At 45.9% G+C, this 23,724-nt stretch overlaps 1 protein-coding gene across 1 annotated transcript in view; it reads right to left on the bottom strand.

Annotated features, from left to right (window-relative positions):
- The window catches only part of LOC133049596 (ATP-binding cassette sub-family C member 4-like), a 154,704-nt gene extending 139,793 nt beyond the window's left edge, over window positions 1-14,911 (bottom strand). Inside the window, 3 exon segments of the mRNA XM_061133714.1 lie at window positions 2,396-2,516; window positions 3,057-3,167; window positions 14,838-14,911. Coding sequence (XP_060989697.1) covers window positions 2,396-2,516; window positions 3,057-3,167; window positions 14,838-14,911 — 306 coding nt within the window.
- Between the last annotated feature and the right edge of the window lie 8,813 nt (window positions 14,912-23,724).

Here is a 23,724-nt window from a genome sequence, read left to right as displayed (position 1 = left end):
TCCTACCCTGGACAAGCTCGCAATCATTGAGATGGTCAGGCTCACAAGTCAGAGAGCCCAAGATGGAACCTCACTGTCCTTTATGTTTTGTGTGATCAGAGGCACACTGTGTAAATACTTGGACTCAGAGTCCTTTCTTCTAAAATGGGGTGATATGAAACCTACAACTTTGTTGTCAGCCAAAGGAATAAAAGTGATACTGCACATAAAGTGCTCATAGCAATTCCTAATACATAACTTTTTTCAAGTACGTCCTGTTGTTGTGTGTGTGTGTTTTCATTTGCTAAGTCACATTCCACTCTTTGTGACCCCACGGTCTGCAACCCACCAGATTCCTCTGTACATGGGATTTCTCAGGCAAGAGAACTGGAATGGGTTACCACTTACTCCAGGGGATCTTCCCAACTTAGAGAAGGAACCCTCCTATCCTGCATTAGCAGGTATATTCTTTACCACTGAGCTACCAGGGAAGCCCTGCTTACTAAACTAATAGTACTGCTGTGGATACCACCATAACTTCTGAGTATGTAGTTATTTGTTACTTCTAGTACTACAGAGGATGAACCCCCACATTTACCAGGTCCTCAACTCCCCACTTCTCTGCCATGACCACCCAACAACCAGTCTCCTGAAGGAGGGACCAGGGCTCTACCAGTTGCACCTTATGCAGCCCCAGGCCCGGCCTTCCTAGATCCCCAGCAGGAAGTATTCCTGGGGCTGGAAACTTAGAAATCAACACTCCATCCTGCCCTTCTCAAAACACTGAGGTATCTACATGGTCAGAGCCCTCTCTAATGCGGCATTCTGCCCCACACACCTGTTCCCACCCTCTGGCACAATGGTCAACACACCTTTGTCATCAATGAGAACTCCATCCCCCAGGACCACCCAGTCCCCTGGGAGCTGACAGACTCTGTCTCTCCAGTTGTGTGGGGCGGACTTCACCTACCCAGCTGCCCACTGCCCTCAGTGCCCTTCAGTGCAGCACAGCCTTTAAACAAGAGCCACGCCGCCCACCTGTAAACCACCTGGCCCACCCATCTCACCCCCAACACAATGAACTAATGACAGCTCATACCTTCTCCACCTAAAACCCCCCTTTGACAGCAACTGCATTTTCCATCCCTCCTGCTCTCATACACTCACAGCCCGCCCATGTCCCTAAGGCAGCGCTAAGGGACCACGGAGAGCACAAGCCGCCCAGGGGGGTCTGCAGCAGAACCCCAGCAGGCTCAGCCAGAACAGGGGGCTGCCGGCACTGTGTTCCCAGGTGGACTGTCCTCTGGGGGATCTTGACTCAGGATCTTCAGGGTCATGGAGGTCACTGACCTCACAGCTTTCTGTCTCTGGTTTTCCCTGCACATCCCCTTCTCCACCATCTGCCAGTGCCAGGCTACCAGGATCCCCCTTCAACCAGAAAACCACCCCCACAGCCAGGATGGAAACCAGCACAGTTGGTGCACAGATTCTCCACGATTCATGGTGAAGCTGGAGCTCCTCCCCACAGGGGGCTCTGGCCTGAGTGACCTGGCCTCTAGGGCAGGGGGAACAGCCCAGAGAAGGGCGTGCCCCTGGAAGCTCTGGCAGGTTCAGCCCAAACACTGGGCCCAGGTTCTGTTCCAGAGGAAGGGGAAAAGAAATGATCATTTCTTAGGAAAGCATTCATCAGATGTGACCTGGGCAAGTTAACAATTATTTGCTGATCACCTGCAAAATGCCTTACGTTACCGGGGCTCTGGTCCAAGTTTATTTCCTCCAAACCAGGAAGTATATATTCCTTGAGCTTGTAGGATATTCTTCTAGTAAAGGAATAATTTTAGCATTTATATCATTTACTGAGCACCAATAATGTCCTAATATGGTATAAAATGTCTTTTCTTTTTTAGTGTCATCCTTCCATCACACTATGTTGAAAGGAAAATATTCAATTAGCCAACAAATTCGTTTGGGTTTTTTCAAAAGACGTTATGGTGGTTAAGTGGTTCAGAATTCACATGCTAATGCAGGGGATACAAGTTCAATCCCTGGTCCGGGAAGGTTCCACATGCCATGGGGCAACAAAGCCTGTCTGCCACAACTGCTGAAGCATGTGTGCCCTAGAGCCTGTGCTCTGCAAGAAGAGAAGCCACTGCAATGAGAAGCCCACACACCATAACTAGAGAGTAGACCCTGCTCACTGCAACTAGAGAAATCCTGCACACAGCAACAAAGACCCAGTGCAGTCAAAATACATTTTTTTTTTAAAAAAAGATACATACAACCACTGAGTTATATCATATTTCCTAGATGAGATTTAGCCTCAGACCTTAAGCCATTGACCTCTCTCCACACATGTCCATCTCAGTACTGACCCGCATACCCTGAAAAGCAATGCACTGTATGTAAAAGTTTTTACCTCAAGAAAAGTAAAAATTCCCCAAACTATATAGGATTTCCAGTAACACTTTATGATCGCTTTCATTAAAGAAGGCTCCCATGCATCTTTCTCAGCTCTCTTAACTTCCTGATCCCAGTACCTGCGATGAGAAACAGAGCACAGTGAAGAACAGCGTGTCCATCACAGGGAAACGGGGAGGGGCGGAGTGGGAGATGGGCCTTCACTACAGGGCGCTCTGTGGGGCCCCATAGATGCTGGCTGACTGCTCACAGGGCTCCTGAAAGATGAGCGGTGCAGACCTTGAAGCACCAGAAAAACAGGCCTTGAGGTAAAAGTTTTAGTCTCAGGAAATAAGTTCCTGCCAAACTTTGCTGGATTCTTAGCACCATGAGCAGCTCATGAGGGCAGACATCCTCCTCCAGGGGCCCCACCTCCGGGGACAGAGCTCGACCTCCAGGGCCATGGCTGCAGGCTCCCTCCACGTCCACAGATGCACAGGGAACACGGGCTCCCCCAGCCTCCAAAGTGGGCTAAGCCCAGGGTCAGCCTGAGGGGGTGAGTGTGCAGTGTCAGGGGAGGAGGCTCAGAAGAACCCAGAGGAAGATAAAGCCCCCCCACACCTGTAGTCCCATGTGGAAATTCTGACTCTTTCTCCCTTCTGCCTGATGTCTGTGCTCACCCTTGCAGCTCTTCTCCAAGGTGCTGGGAGCGATCTTCTGCAAGCACTGAGTACAAGTCATCTTGTTTTAATTTCCGTTTATAACCAATTTTAAACAAGGGGTTTAGCCACCTGTTAAAAATTAAAAGGACAGTGACATATATCTAAATTACACAGCTCTAATTAGAATCCTACAGTGATGGGCTTTGTTAAAAACAACAACAACAACTGTATTCTAAATATATAGAGATAGGGGGAATAATTAGATATGTGTTTACACACTCACACACAGACATGCACACACACGTACACACTCCCTAATTGTATGTTGAGAGGCCCCAGAAGCAATGACACACTGTTAGCAAAGAGCATTCTAGCCCCCCGATCTTGGGGTTTTGTTTAACATACACAATTACAATTTTTTTTCTTGTCGGAAGAAATTTGTAAGGTTTACTCTCTTATCAGCTTTCAAATATTCAATACAGCAGGATTAACTATAGTCACCAGACTGCACATTATATCCCCATAACTGACTTGTTTTATAACGAAGTTAGTGCCCTTTGGCCCCCTTCACCCAGACCTTGGCTTTTTAACACCTTCTTCCTTAAAAGGAACTAATTGAAGAAACGGCTGGTTCCAAGGTTGGGGCAGTGTGTGTCAGCACCTGATAGTTCATTTTTATTATTGTAATATAAGTGCCTGACATTAAGCTTTGAGGACAACCATGTCAAAGACATCCATCTCCAGTGAATATCTACACAACGTGACAGCTACACAATGAGATAAAGAGCCAGGCCACCCCACCCATGAAGTTCCCGCTTTCAGAAAGCTCTGGTTGACCTGATAACAGACCATCTCACTGACTGCTTGCTTCTCCCTTCTCAGACTTTATTTCCCGCTCTTAAGTTTTAAATTCACCAATAAAGAATGAACCTTTAAAATACTAGACACCCTACTCTCAACCTCAAAAAGGCAGAACCCCAAGTTCAAGCTTGCTCATGAGCACTCTCTCTCTATCCAGAACCTCGCTGTGTCACCCCAGGGGTGCATTGTACCCTCCAGGACATGTGAGTGATACACCTTGGCATTTCAAAGTTCCTTTATGGTTGTTTCTGAGATGTGTCTCACAATCCTAAGAACCACAAGGGCCAGTTCAGCCACAACACTGACTGCAAAAGGAGAATTTCTGTGGGGGCTGCTCATAACTAGTATGAGCCCTGATGAGCAGAGCTCCAGGCAGAGAAAGTCAAGATGGGTCTGGGACATCTTGTGCCATAAAATAAGGAAGCACTCAAGGAATCATGAGGATGTGTAGGAAGGACAGAGAAGCTTGAATGACTCTTGCTAGACAAATCTGGGATACTTTGAGCATCAAAATAAATAAATGGCAATGAACCCTAACCCAGTAAATAGTGAAAGAATCCATGAATCAGTACTGTTACATAAACAGGAGAGAATGGAAAACTCTTGCAAACAAATACAAACAAACATTAAAGGAGAAATCATTTACTTTTAAACTGTGCACATAACTGAGAATGTACTCTACTGAAAAAATTTTAAGTGCAAAGGTATTTTTTTATCTTTATATGAGGAAATAACTTGGGGAATTGTTTTGTGATTCAATCCGTAAACTATGTATCCCAAGACATGTCTGTTCTATATAGATGCTTAGTCCTTTGTTCAAATCAAGTGTTGGTCCAAAAGACTGCTGAAATTTTAAATGCTTACTGATATTTTACACTTTTTTATCCTGCATGTCCTGTAAAGTTATAAGTCTACACAATAAAAATGTTTAACAATTTCAAAACAAAAAGGAACAATCAAGTCAGAAAATCATCAATGGAAATTAAAAACAGTGTGTGAAAGTTTGAAGGGGAAGATTATATTGACATAATCTCAATGTATCTCTCTGCAATTATTTATTATAAAGGGAAAAAATAGAACTGTACAGAAGATCCCACCAAAAAAACCTATTCAGATCAGTTATGCATTATTTAAATGATAATAGCTAATATGCAGAGACAGCCCATAGGTAAACACCATTTTACTGATTTTGCCAGGGTAGGAAATTTCCAAGATCAGACCATAATAACCCATGGATACAGATCAAACCAGTCAATCCTAAATGAAATCAACTCTGAATATTCATTGGAAGGCCTGATGCTGAAGCTCCAATACTTTGGCCAAGCTAATGCAAAGGAAAAGACCCGCATGCTGGGAAAGAATAAAGGCAAAAGAGAAGAGGACAGCAAAAGGTGAGATGGTTAGATGACATCACCAACTCAATGGACATGAGTTTGAGAAAACTCTAGGAGAGAGTAAAGGACAAGGAAGCCTGGTGTGCTGGTACATGGGGTGGCAAAGAGTTGGACAGGACTGAGTGACTGAATAACTGCAACGACAGAGATTACATTTCTTTTATCCTGTTATTCTTAGGATGACATGGGTACAGATGCTCAAGAACTATTTGTTGAATGTATGACTATGCATGACTCATTAAAGAAGCAATAAGACTGAACTTCAGATTTTGCTAATATGGGTACCTTGGCACCCCTAAAGAACCCCAGCCCAGGAGTCAGAAGACCGGACTCTAGTCCCAGCAGTAGGGCTGAGCACCCAGGACCTCAGCTGCCCTCTGCTCCAAGTTTCCACTCCAGTTCAGCACCTCCACCACCTTGAACATCTCTACGTCTCAGTTACCTTCCAAAACAACAGTATACCATCTGTGAGGTTTACCACTAAACAGGCTTCAAACATGTTGGGTGATTTATTCCACACTTGTCCCCTATAGAAAATTCTCAGGGAATTAGCACCAGGACTTACCCAGATGATGACATCCTACCCCCAAAATGAAAGTGTTAGTCACTCAGTTGTGTCCAGTCTGCAACCACATGATCTGTCCATGGAATTCTCAAGGCAAGAATACTGGAGTGGGTAGCCATTCCCTTCTTCAGGGGATCTTTCTGACCCAGAGATTGTCTCCTGAATTACAGACAATTTTTTTCATCATTTAAGTGACAAGGGAAGCCCACAAAGACCCTCTTTAAAATTCTGCTTGAAGAGCAAAAGATGCTCAAAATCACTAATCATGAAGGAAATGCAAAAGAAAACCACAATGAGATTCCAGCTCACATATATTAGGAAGACTACCATGAGAAAAAAAGAATAAAAAATAGTGTCAGCAAGAATGTGGAGAAACTAGAACCCTGCACACTGATGGTGAGACTGTAAAATGGTGCATCACAAAGGCAAATATTTTATGATTTGATTTACATCACATGCTAGTAAAGTAATGCTCAAAATTCTCCAAGCCAGGCTTCAGCAATATGTGAACTGTGAACTTCCAGATGTTAAAGCTGGTTTTAGAAAAGGCAGAGGAACCAGAGATCAAATTGCCAACATCTGCTGGATCATTGAAAGAGCCAAAGAGTTCCAGAAAAACATCTATTTCTGCTTTATTGACTATGCCAAAGCATTTCACTGTGTGGATCACAACAAACTGGAAAATTCTGAAAGAGATGGGAATACCAGACCACCTGACCTGACTCTTCAGAAACCTGTATGCAGGTCAGGAAGCAACAGTTAGAACTGGACATGGGACAACAGACTGATTCCAAATAGGAAAAGAAATATGTTAAGGCTGTATATTGTCACCTTGCTTATCTAACTTACATGCAGAGTATCATGCATCATGAGAAATGCTGGGCTGGAGGAAGCACAAGCTAGAATCAAGATTGCCAGGAGAAATATCAGTAACCTCAGATACACAGATGAGACACCCATACGGCAGAAAGTGAAGAAAAATTAAAGAGCTGCTTGATGAAAGTGAAAGAGGAGATTAAAAAAGTTAGCTGAAAGCTCAACATTCAGAAAACTAAGATCATGGCATCCAGTCCCATCACTTCATGGCAAATAGATGGGGAAATCGTGGAAACACTGGCTGACTTTTTTTTTGGGGGGGAGGGGGGCTCCAAAATCACTGTGGATGGTTATTGCAATCATGAAATTAAAAGACGCTTACTCCTTGGAAGGAAAGTTATGACCAACCTAGACAGCATATTAAAAAGCAGAGACATTGACAACAAAGGTCCATCTAGTCAAGGCTATGGTTTTTCCAGTAGTCATGTATGGATGTGAGAGTTGGACTATAAGGAAAGCTGAGCACCAAAGAATTGATGATTTTGAACTGAGGTGTTGGAGGAGACTCTTGAGAGTCACTTGGACTGCAAAGAGATCCAACCAGTCCATCCTAAAGGAGATCAGTCCTGGGTGTTCATTGGAAGGACCTATGTTGAAGGTGAAACTCCAATACTTTGGCCACCTGATGTGAAGTGCTGACTCATTTCAAAAGACCCTAATGCTGGGAAAGATGGAAAGCATGAGGAGAATGGGATGACAGAGGATGAGATGGCTGGATGGCATCACTGACTCAATGGATATGGGTTTGGGTAAACTCTGGGAGTTGGTGATGGACAGGGAGGCCTGGCGTGCTATGGTTCATGGGGTCACAAAGAATCGGACACAACTGAGTGACTGAACTGAACTAAACTTATATGAAGTCCTCAGAGCAGTCAAATTCAAAGAGAAACAAATTGGCCTTGTGGTTGCCAAGGGCTGGGGGCAAGTGAAGTGGCAAGTTATTGTTTTAATAGCACACTAGTATACCATCTAGTCAAGGCTATGGTTTTTCCAGTCATCACGTATGGATGTGAGAGTTGGACTGTGAAGAAATCTGAGTGCCAAAGAATTGATGCTTTTGAACTGTGGTGTTGGAGAAGACTCTTGAGAGTCCCTTGGACTGCAAGGAGATCCAACCAGTCTATCCTAAAGGAGATCAGTCCTGGGTGTTCAGTGGAAGGACTGATGCTAAGGCTGAAACTCCAATACTTTGGCCACCTCATGCGAAGAGTTGACTCATTGGAAAAGACCCTGATGCTGGGAGGGATTGGGGGCAGGAGGAGAAGGGGATGACAGAGGATGAGATGGCTGGATGGCATCACTGACTCGGTGGACATGAGTTTGGGTGAACTCTGGGAGTTGGTGATGGATAGGGAGGCCTGGCTTGCTGTGAGTCATGGGGTCACAAAGAGTTGGACTCGACTGAGCGACTGAACTGAACTGAACTGAGTACAGGATGAAAAGTATTCTAGAAATTGGTTGCACAATAACATGAATATACTTAACAATACTGAACTGTATGCTTAAAAATCATCAAGATGGTAAATTTTGTGTTGTGTACATTTTCCACAGTTTTAAAACATTTAATGAGAAACAAAAATGGAACCCAATGTGCCTCATTTAGAAATGTTCCTGTGTTAGAGTCTAGACTTCGCCACTTCCTGGTTACATGACCATGAACCAGCCACAAAACCTCTCAGGATTGGCCTCTGGAAAGTGGGGAGAACACCTGGAGAGAACACCTCCCTGGGATGCTGAGAGGGTCAGTGATGCTCTGAACAGGACAAAGGTCCCCGCCCCCCCCACCCCCACCCCAGACAAAGAGCAGTCATCACCACCACAGAGTGCTTGAGTAATCCCATGTGGTCCCCAGCAGAAAGCCTCTGAAAGTTTGATACATGAAGTTACAGCAGCATTGCCCAACAGGAAGAAGAAGGACTGCTCTCCTTACCTGGCAAGGACTCAGCCAGTGAAAAGCCATGGACTTTGTAAGAGCCCGTCCAACCTTCTCTTCCCCTCTAAAAAAGTGCTTTCAAGCCCTGGCACTTTGGGGACTTACACTTGGCTCTCCACAAATGTAGACCTCAAACTGCCATTCTCTGATGATTCTGAATATGCTCATTTTTGCTGGAAAAAGTTCAGGTCAACAGAGGGAATGGAATCAACAGGACAGGGAATCAACATGGAAGATTCCAAAAGGCAAATTATCTACTTGACACATCTGAGTGGATACTAGTCTCAGGATGATCAGATGCAGGACTGTAAAGCCCAAAAAAGTCAAGATTAAACTACAAGAGATAAATTTGTTAGGCAGTTTATTTTGCCATAAGGACATACGAGTAACTTTAAATATACCTTTGGGTTGTTCTACTTCTTTCTTGAGGCTATAGTTATTGTATAAAATTACCAAAACTCAACAAACTAAATGCTTACAGGCAACAGGTCAAGGCCAGAGAGAGAACCCTGGAGAGCTCGCCAAGCCTCCTTCTACAACATGTGGATTTCTGACTGTTAATGAAGAGTAACAAGTGGTATTCTAAAAACGGTGCAAAGAATCCTAGTTTGAAATTAAACATTTCTATCCATTCACAATCAGTAGTTACTGAGGACCTAACAGGACCAACCTCCCTAAACCATCTCAGTACTCAGCCAGTTCACATCCCCCTCATGTCATCAGCTTCTCTGACAAGAGTCTCTGGAGAGTCTGTCTTAACACAAGTGACAGTTTCCACATCCTCACTCCCTTTGCAAGGGGACAGTTCACTGACTGAGACATGGTCAGTGTCAGGGGATTGAGGATGCAACCACTCCCTGAAGGGTAAAGTGCATCTGGTCCAAGACCATGCTCCACCCTCATCTCTGGGGACAGGTCCTGCACTCACCCCCAACCTGCTGGCCTCTGGGACAAGGGTGGAGAGAAATGCAGAGCACACCCCAGAGGCTGCAGTGAGGACAGTAGGGACATCATCAGGGATAGTGTCAGCAGACTAGACAATCTGGTCCCCAGCTGGCCACGGTTCATTAACTGTGCTTCTTATTTCCAATAGAGGGAAATAAGAATTATTTAATCAACCGTAATAGGAAAATGGACAGTTTTTTAAAAATTGGGGCCTATATCAACAACTAAAAAAAAAATTTCTAGCTGTCTTTACTGTTAGAAATAAAATAAGAAAAAAGCTAAAACAAAACAGAGATTTAGATGACTTTAGGACTTTTAAAAGACATACTACAAAAGCCACAGGAGAAATAAAAAAGAAAAGCTCAATTTTAATTAACGATATATAATTTAAAACCTCTAAAGAACAAATGAAAATCTGAAAAAGTATTACATACACTTCAGTTCAGTCACTCAGTCGTATCCAACTCTTTGGGACCCCATGGACTGCAGCAGACCAGGCCTCCCTGCCCATCACCAACTCCCAGAGTTCACCCAAATTCATGTCCATTGAGTTGGTGACACCATCTAACCATCTCATCCTCTGTCCTCCCCTTCTCCTCCCGCCTTCAATCTTTCCCAGCATCAGGGTCTTTTCAAATGTGTCAGCTCTTCACATGAGGTGGCCAAAGTATTGGAGTTTCAGCTTCAACCTAAGTCCTTCCAATGAACACTCAGGACTGATCTCCTTTAGGATGGACTGGTAGGATCTCCTTGCAGTCCAAGGGACTCTCAAGAATCTTCTCCAACACCACAGTTTAAAAGCATCAAGTCTTCGGCACTCAGCTTTCTTTGTTGTCCATCTCTCACATCCATACATGACACCTGGAAAAATTATAGCCTTGACTAGATGGACCTTTGTTGTCAAAATAATGTCTCTGCTTTTTAATATGCTGTCTAGGTTGGTCATAACTTTCCTTCCAAGGAGTAAGTGTCTTTTAATTTCTTGACTGCAATCACCATTATATGCACTATTACAAGTTATTTAAAAAATATAAATGCTCTATAGGAAAAAAAATCTATTAATAGACATTTGAAGAAAGACATAAATGGTCAATAGACATAAAAAAATGTTCCATCTCTACAAATCAAATGGCAACCCACTCTAGTATTCTTGCCTTGGAAGTCCCATGGACAGAGGAGCCTGAGAGGCAGTCCATGGGGTTGCAAAGAGTCGAACAGGACTAAGTGACCGAGCTTGCATAAATTAAATAAATTCAAATTAAAACTGAACTATTTTTAACTTTAGTCCCAGGAAAAATGTAATTCAGGTACTCAAAGTTGAAAATGAAATAAGCTCACAAACAGCTGTTAAGAGGGCAAATTGGTCTGAACCTAATGGAAAAAAATTCAGCCTTTCACTAATTATTCTACTTCTGGGAACTTGGAAAGATGCACCAAAATATATTGTCATAAATGTGCATCACATCCTAATTAGCAATAAACTGTATTAAACAAAAGTGAAAGACTGCATACATTTTAGTTAAATACCACATTTTGACAGAAACAGACTCTCAGAGAAGAAACTTATGGTTGCCAGGGAAAATGATAGGGGTAAGGGATAGTTAGGGAGTTTGGTAGGGACGTGTACGCACTGCTTTATTTAGCATGGATAACCAACAAGGACCCGCTGTGTCACACAGGGAACTCTTCAGTGTTATGTGGCAGTCTGGATGGGAGGGGGGTTTGAGGGAGAATGGATACATGTGTATGTATGGCTCAGTCCCTTTGCTGTCGTCCTGAAGCTGTCACATTGTCCATTGGATATACTCCTATACAAAGTAAAAAGTTTAATTAAAAAATAAATGCCATGTTTTGCACATTAGATAATGCTATAAATAAATGTTAACCATCAAAAATTAAGAAGAAATCAGGATTCAGACATATTTAACTTCATAGGAAAGCATGCATAACACAACATTGTTAAGCAATTTACTCCAATAAAAATTAATTCTAAAAAACCATAAGCTATAATTTCAATTAAAAAAAAAAAAAAACTGTGCATGTGCAGATAGGCAAAGATGTCGAGTGGAAAGACTAAGAAATAACCAAAATATCAGCAAGTATATCAGGCTAATAAAAACAAATCCTTATTCCTTTCCTCTTCTATGTGCTGTCCTGTCTGACTCTTTGAGACCCTGTAGCCCACCAGGCTCCTCTGTCCATGGGATTCTCCAGGCAACAGTATTGGAGTGGGTTGCCATTTTTTACACCAGGATATCTTCCTAACCCAGAGATCAAACCCCTCGTCTCTTGTGTCTCCTGCACTGGCAGGTGGGTTCTTTATCTCTGTGCCACCTATCTAGGAGGCCCTCCTTCTTCCATACTTTTAAGCTTTTTATAGAAATATAAAAATATATATATTCTTCTCAAATTCACAATTACCAACAGTCATAATGCACGACTTCTCTTAGACTCTCAGTCCTACTTGTGCTGTGAAAACACTAAAACCCAGTGCGATCACTTGTATAAAGTCAGTAAGCTAGTTATTGGCATCATTGACAAGTTGAGGGGTTGCACAGAGTTGAACACGACTGAAGCGACTTAGCAGCAGCAGCAGCAACAAGTTGAGAAAGCAGATGAAATGTGAGAAGAAAATCAAACACCCAAAGAGAAGCTGAAAACAGTTTCTCTACAAGGTGGGTCTTGTCTCTGGGCAGCACGTCCTGCCTGGGCTCATTTCTACTTTCCCAGGACAGCGAGTGGGGGACACGAGGAAATCATGAGGGTACCTCAGACTTTACAAACAAGATGGCAATTATGGTCACCAACTAACTTCACTAAGTCTGGACCCCTTTTTAAAAGTTAACACTGAAGGAACAATGCCAATGGGAGGAGCGGCTTAAAGCAGAAGTCAGCCTCCACCTTCCATCAGAATCGCCTGAAGCCTGTTTAACCCCACTCCACCATTTCTAAATTTACAGAACTGGTCTAGAAGGACTGGAGTAGGTGGGGGTGGGGTGGGGGTGGGGACTTGCATTTCTAACAAGCTCCCAGGTGACGACAAGGATCTTGCAGGTCTGAGAGCCATGCTCTGAGAACAGCCGCCTTAAAGCTTGATTATAGAGATGTTTCACGAGCATCATCTCCAACAGCAAGAACTTAAAGAAAATCCTTGAAAATCCCCTGCCTACAAGACCAAAGCTGTATTTGCATTTGCCTTCTCCCTGCATTTAAGAACAAGTATCCAAAGAGAAGCAGTTCTGAACAGCAGTTACATACAGGACAACACAGACTCAGGAGCCAGACTCCTGGTTTGGGATCCAACTTTTACTATTAAGCTATGTGACACAGGCAAGTTACTCAAACTCTTGGAATTTGGGGGAGAATGGTTACATGTATAGGCATGACTGGGTCCCTTTCCTGTCCACATGAAACTATCACAACATTTTAAATTGGCTATACTCCAATATAAAATAAAAAGTTTAAAAATACTACTCAACCTCTCTGCTTCAGTGACTTCACATGTAAAACAAGAGGTAATAGCTACTTCCAATTCAGCAGGAAAATTGCAAATGGGGTCTACCCAAATCAATGAGAAGTCCTCATCTTCCTATTTCCATACACACACATTTTGAAAATCCACAAATAGAACATCCCTGGAGAGTTCCTTGCCCTGCCTCAAGTTAAGGAGAGGTGTCTCTACTTTGTTATCATTTACAGTTGTTGCTATTCAGTCACTCAGTCATGTCCAACTCTTTTGCAACCCCATGGGCTGTAGCCTTCCAGGCTCCTCTGTCCATGGGATTTCCCAGGCAAAAATACTGGAATGGGTTGCCATTTCCTCCTCTACGGGATCTCTCCAACCCAGGGATTAAACCCACGCTTCCTGGTCTCCTGCTATGGCAGGCAGATTCTTTACCACTGAGCCAGCAGGGAAGCCTACACCCATATTTTTTCTACTTGACCCTCTTTCCTTAAAGGCTACCAAATGGCCAAGAGATGTAATTACACACACTGAACACACCACCATCAGAACAAGCATAGAAGCTTCGGTTCCCTGGGGATCCCCAAGGCCCTCCCATATAAAAAAATGAAATGTCAGAATTTGTGGGAAAGATGAATGGATTAGTGTTCAGGAACAAAAGATAAAAATCACTCAAGTGTGATTAAACCCAAAGGTTCTGCCCCACCTAATTAGTGGTCCCAGGTACCAGATGGAAAACTTTAGTTGAGAACTTCATCTCTCTGAGCCACTTTTTGTCTTTGTTACCTCCCAGCTCAGGGACCCTTCAGTGGTTTCAGGACCAGAGGACTCCAGGGCAGGACCACCTGCATCAAGACCCTGCACTGCTTCAGGAAAGGCTAGAGATGCAGATAAGACCCCACAGGCTTCAGGGACCCCATCCTCAGGGTGACTCTCAAAGGTGGAAGCAGAGACATTTCACAGTTAGGAAAGGGGCTGGTCAAATACATCCTCCAGTCCTCTCAATGTATCCTAGATAAAAGCAAATTGGGTTCAAGAATCACGACCGGTTCATTAAATAAAAAACAATAGTGTTCTTACACACGTGAAATGTGTCACAACTACATACCAGGATATACAGTGAGAGATGCGCACGGAGAGAAAGAGGGAGGGAGACATGGTCACAGACACAGGGACAAGGGAGCCCGGTGCAGTTGGAACTCAGCCGCCATCACTTAAGGAATGTGGGGAAACGTGGGGCCACTGTTGGAAGATGGCAACAGGAGCAGAGCACTCATTAGATAAAGGAAGCTGTTCAGGGTTGTTTGCTTAGTGGGGAAAGGGTGCAAATTAATTCAGAACTATGAATCCGAACTGTCCTGGGGAAGCCGGCTAAGGATGGAGGTCCGGGGTCCGGTCCTTCTCCGGCTGGCGGTGACCCCCTGGGCAGCCTGGGTTCTCAGCCTCCCTGCCTGCTGCTCCCGCTGCCCCTCCTGCTCCCGGGACTGAGGAGGCTGACAGGGCAGCGAGCAGCAAGGCAGGGAGACCCTGCGCCCCGCCACCAAGTCCCTCCTCCCCTTCCTGCTACCCCTTCCCGCCGCCCCACCCAGAGGGCGCAGACAGGGACCCCCGCGGCCGGCGTGGGGCGACCCCACCCGCTACAAGCACCCATCGGAAAGCGCTCCCTCGCCCTGAACCTCGACCCTCAGCCCCTGAGAGGGGTCAGCAGCGTCAGGCACTGGCCCCTGAGGCGGCGGGGTGTCTCAGCCCAGGCGGGGCTCACCAGGAGAACAGCCGAGAGCAGACATTCGCGTCCTGAAGCGGGTTGGGCTTCTCCTCCGGGGACACCGGCCGCATCTTGCCCGCCTGGACCCGCATGGGCTGGGGCCATGGGGTGGGGGCAGCCGGGGCCACACGCAGGTGTGAGGCGAGGCCGCAGGCGCCGCTGATGGAGGCGGTGGGGGAACCTCACTGCGCGGGGAGCAGGACCCCAGGTGCCCACGGTCCTGCACTGGGCTGCAAACTCTACTAGAGGGAGCGCTCTGAGCCCGGGCCCCCACCCAGAAGGTGGAGAGGGAGGGGCGGGCTGCTGCAGAGACACCCCTCAGCTGTGGTGAAGACCTGGAGAAAGCTGGCAGAAGGAGATAGCAGCCCGCCCTCCGGGCACGCTGCCCTCATCAGGACCAAACAAGGGCTCTGTGGGAAGCGCCAACTGGAATGGAGCAGGACTCTGGGGGACTTTCCTGGGATAGACCCCACCCCACCGCGAGATACACTGAGCTAGTGGCCAGTACTGATCAATGGAGGTGAGAACTGATGACGGGCACAAAGCTGCCAGGCTACTTAGATGACAGCCCCAGGCTCCCTAGTGTCTGTTTTACTGCTAGGCTGGCCCTGAGGAATCCTATTTTGATAAAACGAGGGAAAAGGAAAGACCACAGCGCATTCTTCTCCTGACATGAAGGACAGCTACTCAGCACTGAACTGAGCACAGAGAAAAGCACATAAGCAAGAAGTCAACGTTTACTTTGTTTATCCCTCAAATAAATAAACTAAATGAGCTAATAAGCAGGTATCAGTACAAGAGGGAAGTGAATTACTTCAGCTATTTTTCCTATACACGAAGCTCATATTAATATATATGAAGAAAACAAATGCATTCAAAGAAATATTTCTGGAATGAATAAATAAAGTGTGGTATAAACATACAATGAAACATCACTCAGCCTTAAAATGGAAGGAAATTCTGACACGTGCTGCACGGTGGATGAACCTTGAAGACTGTGATGTTGTGACTTAGAATATGTCTTTGGTCTTCATGATGTTGCTGGTACAAAACTCCTAAAACCCTTAGGTGCTCTAAGGTAAGAGTGGAAAAGTATTTTTTGATAATTATAATAGGCCCCTTTCAACTACACCTGAGTTTTAGTGAATTCATCTATTGTCAGAAAAACCAAACACCTGATGAAAGGGTTGGCATTTTCAGCATCACCCTCCCATGTCTAGGGAGAAGAGGGACTGGAAACAGTTCAACCTCCAATGGCCAATGCTTTAACCAGTCTTGCCTAAAGTATGCTTCTATGAAACCTCAATAAAAAACCAATAGGATAGGGTTGACAGAGCTTCCCTGCTAGTGACCCTGTGCAGGTGCTGGGAGGGTGACTCACCTGGAGAAGCCTGGAAGCCCCTGCCCCTCCCCCTACCTTGCTTTCTGCATCTCTTCCATCTGGCTGTTCTGGAGTTGAATCCTTTTATAATAAACTATTATTGGGTAAATTGTTTTCCTGAGCTGTAAGCCACTCTAGAAAATTACAAAACCCAAGGAGGGGGTTATGGGAACCCTGATTTATGATCAGTCCATAAGAAGAATAGGTAACCACCTAGACTCACCACTGGCTTCTGAAGTTGAGAAGAAGGGGTAGTATTGTGGGAATGGGTCCTTGACCTATACATGGTCTAACAAAAATTCCAGGCAGTGTCAGAATTGACTTAAATTGTGGGACACAGTTATGTCTGTATAGTCAGAGAACTAGTTCAGTTCAGTTGCTCTGTCATGTCCGACTCTGCAACCCCATGGGCTGCAGCATGCCAGGCCTTCCTGTCCATCACCAACTCTCAGAGTTTACTCAAACTCTTGTCCATTGAGTTGGTGATGCCATCCAACTGTCTCATCCTCTGTCATCCCCTTCTCCTCCTGCCTTCAATCTTTCCCAGCATCAGGGTCTTTTCAAATGAGTCAGTTCTCTGCAACAGGTGGCCAAAGAATTGGAGTTTCGGCTTCAGCATCAGTCCTTCCAATGAATATTCAGGACTGATCTCCTTTAGGATGGACTGGTTGGATCTCCTTGCACTCCAAGGAACTCACAAGAGTCTTCCCCAACACCACAGTTCAAAAGCATCAATTCTTCAGCACTCAGCTTTCTTTATAATCCAACTCTCACATCCATATATAACTACTAGAAAAACCATAGCTTTGATTAGATGGACCTTTGTTGGCAAATTAACGCCTCTCCTTTTTTATAAGCTGTCTAGGTTGGTCATAACTTTTCTTCCAAGGAGCAAGCGTCTTTTAATTTAATGGCTGCAGTCACCATCTGCAGTTTTTGGAGCCCTTAAAAATAAAGTCTGTCACTGTTTCTATTGTATACCCATCTTATTTGCCATGAAGTGATGGGATCAGGTGCCATGATGTTAAGTTTTCTGAATGTTGAGCTTTAAGCCAACTTTTTCACTCTCCTCTTTCACTTTCATCAAGAGGCCCTTTAGTTCTTCTTCGCTTTCTGCCATAAGGGTGGTGTCATCTGCATATCTGAGGTTATTGATATTTCTCCAGGCAATCTTGACAGACTGAAAATCACAATCACAGAAAACTGAAGATTAGCTGTACTTAAAACAATCAAGTTGACACTGGTCAGACCACCAGTGACCAATTTCAAGATGACTGTCAGTGCTGACTCTGCTGTTTATACACACAGCCTTCTCCCTCTGTCTAAAAAAGCTCTTGTCCACTAATTGTCAATGGTGGGGACAGTCAGCCTTTGGACAGGTGTCCACCTTCCCCCAGCCCCAAAACACACATACTGGCATCCAAAATAAAGTTCTTTTCCACCAACCTGGCCTCTTTATTGGCTTTTGAGCAGAGAGCAGCCAGACCCCCTCTTTGGTATCACTTTTTTGACTTCTATGGTCAGCCTTTGAACTATCACAGCACTGGTCATGGTAAGAGGGGAGTGACTTTTAGTGTTATAATGCAGGATCAGAGGCCAGACCATGCTCAACATCATCCTGATTTAACTGATTCAAGCAAGTTTTTGTGGAATCCTGTTTTTCTCAATATCTGTGCCCCTCTTCCTTCCTGTCTCAAAAGCATGGACACGCTATTTCCTTAGTGACCAGGCCATCTTAATGTGTCATCTTGGAGTCCAGACCTGGTACCTGATGCCTAGGTCTTTCCCTTGCCCATCTAAGCAATACCAGGTTGTCTTCCTCAAATGAAGGGCACCACAGACTCCCACTTATTTCAGGAGCAACACCAAGCCCCAGTCAAGAGGAAGTTATGTTATGGGTAAAAAACCAAAACTGATTATATCAATACCTTTCCTTTTGGACCTTCAGGCATAGGGGAGAAATTGGTCTCTTTCTCTTCATCAAGATTATCTCCACAGGTAACAAAGGAAACATTCATTAAAGGTAAGGTAGGGCCCTTCAAAGCCCATCAACAATCCCTTGGGAGTAAAATTGGAATCTGGATAATGAAATGAAGTTTACCTTGTTTCTGAACTCCCTTTGTGCTGAGTCTTGTTTCACTTGCTCACAGGGCACCTCGTGCAGAAGCCTTGCACCTGGTCCTTCAGACAAGACCCCCTGGTGTGAAATGGCTGTGCTGACACCTCAGCTCTGAGGGCCGTGTGCAGAGTCTCTGCGCCCGGCACTGTGATTCAAGATGCTGGCCAGGGGGCCGTGTGCAGAGATGCTGAGCCCAGCACTGTGATCTGAAGCCAGAGGCAGAACAGTTGAGCTTGCCCTGTGAGAACCCAAATCACATACAGCAGTCCCAGGTGTGCTTTTGGGAGCGAGTGTGTCCTCTAGAGCATGTTATGTTAGGACAAGCCACACCTGGCAGAGGGGCTTCCCAGGTGGCTCAGCAGTAAAGACCATTCCTGCCAGTGCAAGAGACTCGCATTGATCCCTGGGTCAGGAAGATCCCTTGGAGCTGAAAAATGGCAACCCACTCCAGTATTCTTGCCTGGGAAATCCCACTGACAGAGGAGCCTGGAGGGCTGCAGTCCATGAGGTTGCAAAGAGTCAGACATGACTGAGTGACTAAGCACACACACAAACCTGGTTAAAGGACTCCCCAACCCCGGTTTGGGTCTGACTGGGGAGGGTCAGTAACAAAATAGGAAGAAATCAAACCATCTTTGGTTTCCTGGTGGCTCAGATGGTAAAGAATCTGCCTGCAATGGAGGAGACCCAGGTTTGATCCCTGGGTTGGGAAGATCCCTTAGAGAAAGAAATAGGCAACCAACTCCAATATTCTTACATGGAGAATTCCTTGGAATTCTGGAGTTGCATGAGAGTCATGGAGTTGCAAAGAGTCAGACAAGACTGAGTGACAAACATTTTCTAGCATGAAAGCAGCTGCCATTTGGGAAGAAATGAGATCTTTTCTTCCTATAACATAGGTTCTCTATTGGCTGCAGGGTGGAATTACCTGAGGGTTTTTTTAAAGTGTTTACTCCTGCATCCCCTCTCCCGAGATTCTGATTTAACTGAGATGAGGCTTCAGCACTCGGTTTACAGAGTCCCCTGGTGATTTTACAATCCATTGGACTTTGCCATGTTTAAGCTATAAGGACTCCATCTGGACGAGGAACGGAGTAAACAAATCAGGTGATTCTATAGGAGCAGGAGTGTGTGTTTCTGTGTCTAGGGTGTAGATGAGGTGGGTGAGGTGGGGGCCTCTCTCATGCCCGCTGAGAGGTCTTCCTGGCTGCTCATTCCATGGCCCTTCCACGCTGCTCACCTGGATACATTGATTCATCTCCCCCCTGGTGGTGATGTTCAGTATAGCACAGTTGTCCCTACAGGTTTCACACAAGCCCAGCCTAGTTGGGCTTCCCTGGTGGCTCTAGTGGTAAAGAATCTCCCTGCCAATACAGGAGCTGCAACAGACACAGGTTCAATCCCTTGTTCGGGAAGATCCCCTGGAGAAGGAAATAGCAACCAAATACTGCAGTATTCCATGGACAGAGGAGCCTGGCAGGCTATAGTCTGTGGGGTCGCAAATAGTTGAATACAACTGAGCACACACACACACACACGCAGGATTTATGGGCAGATGCTGACAACATCAATTCACTCATGTTATTAAAAGCTGGCTACAAAACAGCTTCAGTGTGGATAAGTGCCTCTCCAAGTGTTACACTCCTGCAGTTACTTCTTTTAAAAGATTCCCTGATGGCTCAGATGGTAAAGAGACTACCCGCAATGCAGGAGATCTGAGTTTGATCCCCAGGTCGGGAAGATCCCCTAGAGAAGGAAATAGCAACCTACTCCAGTATTCTTGCCTGGAAAATCTCATGGACAGAGAAGCCTGGTGGGCTAGAGTCCATAGGGTTGCAAAGAGTCGGACATGACTGAGCGACTTCACTTTCACTCCTGGGGCTTCCCTCCTAGCTCAGCCAGTAAAGCATCTGCCTTCAAAGCAGGAGACCTGGGATTCAATCCCTGGGTCGGAAAGATCCCCTGGAGAAGGAAATGGCAACACATTCCAGTATTCGTGCCTGGAGAATCCCATATGGACAAAGGAACCTAGCAGGCTACAGTCCATGGATTCACAAGAGTTGGACAAAACTTAGCAACTAAACCACCACAGCCTTAGTTCATCACAAACCTTAGCCTGAGTCCCAGTGTTTGGTTTTCTGGGAGGGAAATCCTGGGAGCCGTACAGGATGAGCAGCTGGGCAGTAACTTCAGGAGTCACTCCTGTGCATAGAAGCTCATGGAGCTCTGGGCCACTGGCCAAGCACGGGTCTATAACAGGGCTGTGACTGGAGTCTTCAAATGCCTGGGGTCTGAGGGGTGTGTGTGTTCAGTCATGATGACTCTTTGGGACCCCATGGACAGAGGATGGGATTTCCTAGGCAGGAATACTGGAGTGGGTTGCCATTTCCTCTTCTGGGGGATCTTCCTGACCTAGGAATGAAACCTGCATCTCTTGTGTCTCCTACAGTAGCAGGCAGATTCCTTACCACAAGCCCCCCCTTGGGGGGTTGAGGCAATTGATCTTATCAGCCAGGGACAGGTGCTTCCCAGTCTCAGTGGTAAAGAATCTGCCTGCCACTGCAGGAGACACAGGAGAGGCAAGTTCCTTGTCTGGGTTGGGAAGACACCCTGGAGGAGGAGATGGCAACCCACTCCAGTGTTCTTGCCTAGAGAATCCCATTAACAGAGGAGCCTGGCAGGCTACAGTCATAGGGCTGCAAAGAGTCTGACGTGACTGAGCACAGCCAGTGACATGAACAGCACAGCACAGCCTATGATATCGAGCATCAAGCAGTGCAGAGGTGTAAGGTGATGAGTGTCCCAATAAACAGCAGCCGCCCCTTATTCTGCTGTGTGCCAAGATATGTTTTTACTTAACTATCATGTTTAATTAGTTTTTGGTATATAAAAATTTATTACTATCATGCTTTCATCATCCAAATTTATGATCTTGGTCTTTCCTTCTTGCCTCTGTATAAGTCCAAAAGAGAGACACTGGCTACTTTGACAACCTTAAAGCGGACTCCAGGAATGTCACCAACAGTATGACCTTTGCAACCAAATCCAGCAACCATAATGTCATTATTTTCCTCAATAGAATTCAAGCAACCATCACTGGGTACAAAGACTGTGATTTTTTACCATTCTTGATGAGCTGAACCCTGACACTTTTCCTGATGGCAGAATTTGGTTGTTTGGCTTCAACCCCTACTTTTTCGAGCACAATTCTCTTGGCATGAGAAGCGCCTCCAAAAGGGTTGGCCTTCAGGGCTGTGTCCAAATGGGCTTTCTTGTACTATTTATCATGCTGCTTCTGGGCTCGTCAGTGGTTACAGAAATTCCTGGCAGTATGGAGACCACGACACTTGCCCATTCTGCCAGTATCATGGGCCTGAACAAAAGACTATCATGTTTAATTTTAACACAAGCTCGGAGGGTATTAGAAACCCCATCCTACAGCACTTTAGGACCTTGATCAATGGCATAGGACTCCTAACTGGCAGATGCAGACTCTGAGCCCAGGCAGGTGGGAACACAGTCTGTCCCCACTCCACCCGTGTCCTGCGGGACCAGGAGGTCTCTCTGCCCAAAGACCTTCTCAGTGGCTTCAGCCTGACTCCCCGGGTGGGTCCTTGAGGTCCCTCTAGGCACCCGCAGCCCCTTTGCTCTGACTCAGGTCCTTCTTTCTGTAGGGCAGCCCCCGAGAGCCCCACGGTCGGCAGGAGGACACCCTTGCCCTGTTCTGGCAACTTCTCCCTGCAGCCAACTCACGGAGGTGGGGTCAGGCCAAGTTGTGAGGAGAATCAGGAGAGAAGCTGTAAGCTGTAAGTTGGTATCAGTGTCTTCCTCTGACCTGGGACCTCCCTCTCTCTCCCTGACACTTCCTGCCACTTGTGGCAGCTCCCCTCCATGTCCCCCCTAACATTACACGTGCTCCTGTAGCTCTGCTGTGGATCAGAATCACCAGAGGAGGGGGTCAGAATGCAGAGTCCTAGGCTCCAATCCCAAAGATCTGATCCAGAAGGTCACATAGTGGGGCCTGGGAATTTGAATCTTTATCAATCCCAGTGGATTGGGATACATGAAGTCCTGTGAACACTCTGAGAAACATTTAAAAGACCTGTCACTTACATCCGTGGCCCCAGGTCAAGAGTATAAATGAAGCCCATACTATATGTTTAAATATTTTAAAGTTATAAATCAGTCATACAAAACTGTCAAGTACACCTAGGTAACTATTAAAACCTGGAAGACTGGGGTTTTGGACACTGAGCTCTAAGCCAGAAGGCAGGGCAGCAGAGGGAGGGGCCGCCCCAGCCCCCAGCCGCCCCCTGCTCTTCCCGCCTCTGGCTCTGACCCGCTCTGTGCCCTGAGCACTCTGCTGCTCAAGCAAGAGCACCCCCAGCCTTCAGGTCCAATCTCAGGCCACGCTCTTTGTGCCCATAAACAGCTATATCGTGACCACCTGTCGAGCTGGGACATGGGCCCCGGGAGAGGGGCGGGCACAGGCCCTGGGAGCAGGGGTTCTGGGGTCCAGGTGCTCAGAGCACGGCCTGGAGGGGGCGGGGCTCCAGGTGGCCACACCCTCTGGTCCTCCCTGGCGGCCTGCACCTGGGGAGGGTGCAACAGTAGGATGACGGATCAGGGCCTCTAAACCAGCACTTCTCTGACTGTACTGTGAGCAGGACTCACCTGGAATCCAGAGATTCTGAGTCAGTGGGTCTGGGATAGAGACAAGATTCCGTGTTCTAATGGCCCCCCAGGCCAGCCGATGCTGCTGGTCCACAGGCTGCGCTTAGAACAGCAGAGCTCTGGGGCAGGGTGGGCAGAGTTTTCCTGTAAAGGACCAGGAAGTCCATTTCCAAGCTTTGTGGGCCTTGCGGTGTCCGCTCAGGAAAACATTTACTTCTGCTTCGCTGACTACACTAAAGCCTTTGACTCTGTAGATCACAACAAAATGGAAAACTTAAAGACCACCTTACCTGTCTCCTGAGAAACCTGTATGCAGGTCAAGAAGCAACAGTTAGAACCAGACATGGAACAACCACCTGGGTCAAAATTGGGAAAGGAGTATGACCTGTATATTGTCACCCTGATTATTTAACTTATATGAAAAAGAATGTATGTATAACTGAATCACTGCTATACAGCAGAAATTAACACAACATTGTGAATCAATGATAGATACTTACATAAATTTTTGAAGAAACTAGGGAAAAAAAAGTCAAGGCTGTCAGTAGGTTCGCTATTAATAATATTTACTCTGGTTACTTGCTTAGCCAGGTGTTTGCCAGATTTTTCCACTTTGAAAATACAATTCTTCCCCAAAGAATTAATCTGAGAAGATATTTTGAGTCCATGAAAATGCTGTCTCCCCCAACCCATGAACATTCACCATATAT

This window comes from Dama dama, chromosome 30 (genome assembly GCF_033118175.1).
Source record: "Dama dama isolate Ldn47 chromosome 30, ASM3311817v1, whole genome shotgun sequence".
NCBI lineage: Eukaryota > Metazoa > Chordata > Mammalia > Artiodactyla > Cervidae > Dama > Dama dama.
Note: the sequence above shows the minus strand (reverse complement) of the source record. Positions and strands in the feature narration are given on the sequence as shown.